The sequence below is a fragment of the Plecotus auritus genome (assembly GCF_963455305.1).
Source record: "Plecotus auritus genome assembly, chromosome: 5".
NCBI classification, from domain to species: domain Eukaryota; kingdom Metazoa; phylum Chordata; class Mammalia; order Chiroptera; family Vespertilionidae; genus Plecotus; species Plecotus auritus.
The window spans coordinates 170840285-170847547 of NC_137776.1; the positions used below are offsets into that span (position 1 = coordinate 170840285).

The 7263-nt window shown below is 38.5% G+C and overlaps 1 protein-coding gene across 1 annotated transcript in view; it reads left to right on the forward strand.

Moving 5' to 3' along the window:
- C5 (complement C5) overlaps positions 1–6837 on the forward strand; it is an 87913-nt gene extending 81076 nt beyond the window's left edge. The window contains exons 39-41 of the mRNA XM_080668025.1: positions 1722–1805; positions 3297–3435; positions 3995–6837. Coding sequence (XP_080524151.1) covers positions 1722–1805; positions 3297–3435; positions 3995–4133 — 362 coding nt within the window. The 3' untranslated portion in view covers positions 4134–6837. The remainder of the gene's footprint in view (positions 1–1721; positions 1806–3296; positions 3436–3994) is intronic.
- The last annotated feature ends 426 nt before the right edge of the window (positions 6838–7263 follow it).

Here is a 7263-nt window from a genome sequence, read left to right on the forward strand (position 1 = left end):
TTCAGAAAAAGCATCTCCTGGTTTTTCAGAGCTCAGCTCTAAATTAAATAAATGCCCAAGTATAATTTTGTCTTATCTCAAGTTCCTCATTGAATTAGCTCCTTTATTTTTTAACCCATACTTTCTGATATTCCTTTCTGGATATTGTACACTATCTTATATCTTTTCTTGATAATTGGCAGGCCATTATTTATAAATAAAAAATCAGTACAGTTGATTTGGCACTATGTGTTTACCAACTGCTTTCATATAGTTTCTCACTGGAGTCCCACAAGACAACTTTGAGGTAACAGAATATTATCCTTATTTTACTAGTGAAAAAACTGAGGCTCACAGAAATGAAATAATTTTCTCAAAGCCATACAGGAAGTTAAGTAGTAGAACTAGGAGGTATCCTGATCTCCAATATGATTGCCGTTATATTACACTGAATTATCTCAATGGAAATACAGCCATCAGAATGAATTTTGTGTGGTTTATAGTCCTTTTTTCTTTCTAATTCATCTTCTTTTTTTTTTTTTTTAAGCTAAAAAGTGGCCCAACTCAGTCAAGGCCCACTGTAGTTTTTAAAATAGATTGAGACCTGAAGAAAATACCATATTTTAGCAAACAAACATTTCATTAAATTATTTCTTCCTTCCATTTTAGAACTTTTTAAACTTTTAAATGTCAGAAACCTATTTAACGCAGAGAATAAATTCAATCTGAATTTAGTTTATTACTTTAAAAAAAACTTAGCTGGCTTTTTGGGAGACTATTGGTTTTTACAGGAATAACAGGATAGAAACAAAATAAAATAGTAAATACATTGCTCATATCTACCATAAAGATTTATGAATCTGAAATTCAGCACAGTTTTCATTTTAAGTGACTAATTTATACAGCTTTTTTTCCCCCCAAAATGAGTGCATTCATTCATCTATTTTGTCTTTTCTTGAATGTAATAAACTAAATCCAGGTTGCATTTATTCTCTGTACTAAAATAGGTTTCTGATATCTAGCTAGCTAGCTAGGATCTCAGAAATGGACAAAACTTTCAACCAGATCAAGAGCAAAAACTAAAGGATCCTTTTCCAGGCCACATGGAAGGAATGGGCCCCTTCAAGCTGGTCATTCCAGGACGGAGGTCAAACACACCATGGATTAAACATTGATGCCTGAATGAAGAGAAACAGCATTGGGAGTGGCTCATGTCAGAGAGTTGCCAATCCAAGCAAAGATGAATCAGAAAACAGAATCCTATCAAAAACCAAAAATCAAAGCCAGTGGAAGCAAGAGAGCAAGGGGACTCCCAAGGCTGGCCTGAATGATAACTAAAGGGTCCCCTCTGTGCTTGTGCAGAGAAGGAAGGGGCTCTTCAAAGGGTCCATGAGCATGACTCCACTAATCTTACAGGATCAGAATCTGAACTTTATATCTAACAAAGTCTCATTTTGTTTGTTTTGTGTGCTTCTTTAATTTACTGTTGTTCTTACCCTAGTCAGCCTGTTCTGTAACAGTGCCCAGGGCTAATGAGTCTGTGTAGAATGAATCATTAGAGTAATAATCAGTAGAATCAGACTTCCAAGCCTTTGAGAAGGCTTCTTGGAAAAAATAAGATCTACCTCAGGGTAGAGAGCTTGCCATGCTTCATTTCTCATTTGTTTGACAAACTCTAGCTTCTATTGGACATGGCATTAATGATATTTAGCATGAACTGTTGTTGTTTTCTTTTTTACCAGCTTATAAAGTTATTATCACATCCCTCACTGAAGAAAATGTTTTTGTCAAGTATACTGCAACCCTCCTGGATGTCTACAAAGCCGGTGAGAATGCTCAATTCATTTTTCCATTCAACAAAGATTTAGTACTTACTATGTGCCAGACATTTTATAAGACACAGAGAATACAACTTGTATAACACAGCCAGAGTTACTGTCTTCATGAGGCTTATATTCATTTTTTAAAGAAAGGAAATGGGCAACTAAATTAAATAATTATTTCTGAAAACTGTCTTGTAAGAAAATTTTGCAAACTTTGTTATCTCTTCACTCTGGATTCATTTTTAATATGTGTAAATTTTTAAATTTATAAAAATATCAAAACACCGTACACTTAACAACTTACACAAGAATTGCTGCACATTAACAATAAACCAAAATAAAAACAAACTATTTAGAATTAAGAGCAACTGTGTGGTTCAAGGATAATAAATTTGTGTTTCTCCTAAAACACAGGATGCTTAGAGTAGGTGAGGATATAAATGATAAACAGATTAGTGATTGTTGACGCTGAGGTTAATTAATTATTCCTCTCTTCACCTGAATAAGCTTGAAATTTTCCATAACAAAAGGCTTTTTAAAATAATGGTAAGGCACCACACAGCCACTCTGCTAACCATGACAGGGACTGAACTGGCAAATAGTACTGAGAATGTTGTTTACATGTTGCTACAATAGGAAGTCATTGGAAAAGCCTAAGAAAATTAGCTTGAACTAATGTGTGTATACTAGAATTTGTATTACTAATTAAAGTGGATTGCTTACACAGTTACTACTGTATACTATTTATCAATATATTCAGAAGTCCTTCAGGATTTACTGATTAGGATGATTCTGCCAGAGTTTGACAGCTAACTGGAGATCAGTCCTGAATATATAACAGTGAATTAGACCCAGTCTCTGCCTCAGGAAGTTCCCAGCCAAGCTGAGGAGACACGTGTGGAGTGAAATATCATGGTAGAAGTTCAAGTATAATGGGAGTAAGGGGAAGATAGATATTTAAAGTGTTCCAAGTCTTTTACATGTCTCGCACTTTTCTACAAAGTTTCTCATTGCCAGCTACCAACTACTTTTTAATTTTGCTATACAACTATGGAGATTAATATTGTTCAACTAGAGAGAGGTTATTTTAATTCCTGGTTCTGCAAGAGTAATGATAAGCAAATATCTAGTGTTTACTGTATGTATATTTCTAAGCACTTTTTATATATCAACCCATTTAATCTCACAACAGTTCTACAAGGTAGGTTTTATTGTCATGCCCATTTTTCATATGAGGGGGCTGAGCCCTTATACAAAGAGCAAAAATCATTTGTCCCAGGCCACACAGTCAGGAAGTGGCAGAGTGGGGTATAACCCAGGCACCCAAGTCTGAAGCCTTAACTGTATGGACATTGTTGCTCCCCAATAGCCATTAGTCAACCGATATAAATTTATACGCACTAATAAATAGCCTTGAGGGACTAGAATGCTTAAGAGAGTTATAATTGTGACATCATAACATGAATGTGATAACTTTCTTTGTATGCCTCTCAGGTGAAGCTGCTGCTGAGAAAGACTCTGAAATCACCTTCATTAAAAAGGCAACCTGTGTTAATGCTGACCTGCAAAAAGGAAGGCAGTATTTAATTATGGGTAAAGAAGCTCTCCAGATAAAACACAATTTCAGTATCAAGTAAGTCACCAATATTTTGGAGTCTCTGATCTTCCCTCCAAAATTGAGTATAATTTATCCTTAAATACACTACATGTTTCTTATGTGACCCTGCTGTTAATCAACAAACCATTAGGAGCAAAAGTGATATAACGTAAGTTTGAAACAAAGAAATATTTAAAACCATTAGAGTAGCTCGCTGACAGATAAACCATGTGCCTGGGTCTGAAGATTAATCTGAGGGTGCTTATTCGAACCCCCTATACCACATCTGCTCCCTCAATAAGTTCTCAGGCTATTCTGTTGGTAAAGAGAAAAATGCTTACATACACATTTTATTCTCATTTTTTTAAAAAATAAACATCGAAACAGATGTCGTTTCTGCTTTTAACTGTGAGAGCTCCAAGCAGCTTCATGACCATCAGGGGCCTATGGATCTTCCCACTGGGAGGCGAGTCCAGAAGAGTTTGGCCGACAGCCTGACCCCCGGGGACCTGAACAGCCTGAACTCAATCAAATGTGGCTCTCCTCTATCTGTAGCCATCATCACAAATGCTTCATTTTTATTTTTTCTTGGCAGGTACATCTACCCTTTAGATTCCTCCACCTGGATTGAATATTGGCCTACAGACACAACGTGTCCATCATGCCAAGCATTTTTAGCCAATTTAGATATGTTTGCTGAAGACATCTTTTTAAATGGCTGCGAAAATCCCTGAAAAAGGTCATCTGTGTACAGTTTTCATTATGGATTCCTGTTGTTGAAGTTTCTTTCTTTTCTTTTTTTAAACGTTCACAGCTGGTCTTATTTGGAAAGCTCACTTTACTTAGAATTAGTGGCATTTGCTTTTAGTAGAGAACGGTTTTAAGAGCTGAAATAACATGGCCTTGGGGGCATGGAGACAGGTACTCATTCCAAGGTTATTGGACACCAGAAGCAATAAATTGGAACGTCTCCTAAAACCTACCACTCAGGAATGTTTACTGGGGACAAAAGAATAGCCCATTGAAATGTGGTATCTTAGAAAAACATGCCCTTGCTTAAAAGAAAATACCAAGGAACAGAAAACTGATCATTAAAGCCTAACTTGGCTTTCAAAATGTGCAAAAAAAGCGGAAAAGCATGTTATTTTATGCTTCACCCACACAAAGACAGGCAAATTGAGAGGTGCAGAAGGTAGCAGTAGAGACCCAAGAAGGCCTAACCTTGAAGCCCTCAGCAAACTGATGAGGTAGGAGAGTTTGTCTTTGCCCTTCCCCTTCTGTTGCCCTCTTTCGCCCTTTCAGGTCCCTCTAGTTTCTTCCCTTCCCTCCCAGCACATATTCATTTCCCCAGGAACTCACCCTTGCTAATAATAGTTCTCCTGGAAGACAGGCCCAGTGCAGCGACCTGGTGAAAAACTGTTTGGAATCAGGAGGCCTTTGTTGTAACCCCAACTAGATGTCTTTGGCTTTACTAGTATAACGAGGAGTTATAACAGGATGTTCATTTTAAGTGACATTTTGTAGCACATTAAAGCTCTCACATATATTTCCATTTAATGGCTCAAGCATCTCACAAGGTATAGGAATTATTATCACCCCCATTTTACAGATGAGGACATGGAGGCTCAGGAAGATGAAGCAATTTTCCCAGCCTATTAAGGGGCAGGGTTAGTGACCACATCTCAAGGCTCTCTCAGTGTAAGCACACCCCTCTTCTGCATCGCTGCACCCGCCACATTGCTTGTCAGGTTTCACTTTGTAAGACTAAGACAGGATTCAGTTGGAGTTTCTCAGATGTGTATAGTTTAACCAGCCCCACTGAAATATCGCCAAGGAAGTGTGAAGATAAACTCTGGATATAATAGTAACAGTGACTAAAATGTATTGCCTTTTTGAAAAATCTGCGTTTTTTTTTTTTTTTTTTTTTTTTACCAACCCTGCAGTGTGCCTTGTAACACTAAGATTTTCCACTTCCAGGAACTAAGGATTTATTTTTGTTAATGTCAAAGCTCACATTGTAGACACTCCCTTGGCAAAAACAACCAACGTGTCCAATATGCCTAAACTCTCGGCCAGCGAGGGGTGAGGGCCCTCCAGAGCAGGCCTGAAGTGTCTCCTGTCACCATCTTTCTGATGCAAGGTGGAGGGGACCCTGCAGTGCTCCAGGAGCACCAGAGTTTCTGAACTGTTGGGTTGCCTTCTCCCTGAGCACTGTGGCCAATAGGTTGGGCCACAGTGGCGTAATTTACTCACAATATAACTGAGCTTTTAAACATCAAAGCAGACCTTTTTGAGTTAGCCTGGCACCTCTTAAAAATCTGCCAGCTCCTCTTCAGCTAATTCCTATGCATTGAAACATACTTCCTTAGTGAGGCTTTTGTGTCCCTCCAAACAAGCTGGGGCCCTGCACTTCTCTTCCAAGGCACTTGCAATAACTTACTTAATCATGAATATTGTTTAGTGTGTAGCTTCTGGCTCCACTGTAAGCTCCATGTGGGCAAAGTGTGGGTCCATTCTATTCACCACTATTTCCTGTGCCTGGCACAATGCTGGAAACGTTATAGGGACTCTGTGGATCCCCCACTGAGTGTGGGCATCAGAACAAGGGAGTGGAACACTAGTATTTCTTTTACATATAGCTGTAAGAAGATGTTTTATAATCCTATGTTGTGAAACAGAAAACAAAACTACGTAGCATGTAAGCATCCAAATGTTGGGTATGGAATTCTTTCTGTGAGTATGAAAGGAACTCAGAGAAAGGAACTGAGTGAGCTGCGGGAGCTTCTGGGAGCTTCCTAGAGAAAGATGGGCTGGATCTGTGTAAGTAGAAACAGGAGGGTCTTTGTGGTTATGGAGAAAGGCATAAGGCAGGTTTCTACTGGTGGTAAGGAGGAGGATGTAGGTGGTACATATGAACACTGTTCATTTTAATAGTTACATATTTATTTTAATATATATAGATGGTTCCCAACTTGTGATGGTTTGACCTAGGATTTTTCAGCTTTACAATGGTAAAAAGTGATACTCATTCAGTAGAAACCATACTTCGAATGTTGATCTTTTCTCAGGTTAATGATATATGGCATAATACTAACTCATGATGCTAGACAACAGCAGCAAGCCGCAGCTCCATCAGCCACGTGATCACACAGATAAATAACCGATGTTATACAATGCACTGTGTTGCCAACGTGTTTTGGATATTGTGTTTGGACTATGATTAAGATAGGCTAGAGTCTAAGCCGCTGGACTAGGTAAGCCATGATGTTTGTCAGGTTAGGTACATTAAATGCGTTTTTTACTTAAGATATGTTCAGCTTGCAATGGGTTTATCAAGATATCACCTCATCATAAGTTGAGGAGCATCTATCTGTATTAGAAAAAACATAAGTAGCACATAAAAGCCAAGATACACAATTTTCTTTTAAAATAAATTTATTTCTCAAAAAGTAAATCTATTTAAGGAAAAGTTTTAAGTAAATAAAAGTATAGGTTTTTCTTAGGGCAAAAAACATGAGCTTGGCATGCACATGATTGAAGTTCAGGAAACTCAGCTTTTGTCTGGTCACATCAGATGCAGAGAACACCACAGCCTAGCTCTGAGGGTGAGGCCAGCTCCTAGGGATACCAAGGCCCAACTCCCAGTCTAGCTCCCAGCTGTCAAAGGCTCCTCTTCCCTTCCACATACCCAAGGCCTCTGACAGCCCAGTGTTCTTCCCACCACGCAAATGAGTGGAGGTTACAGAGAAATCGATTTTTGCTCCTTGTGAAGAAGCACCTTCTTTTGGCCACAATGCACACACTCGCGTTCTGTTTCAGAAGCCACCATGAAAGCCCACACATGACCTCACGACTGAAAACCCC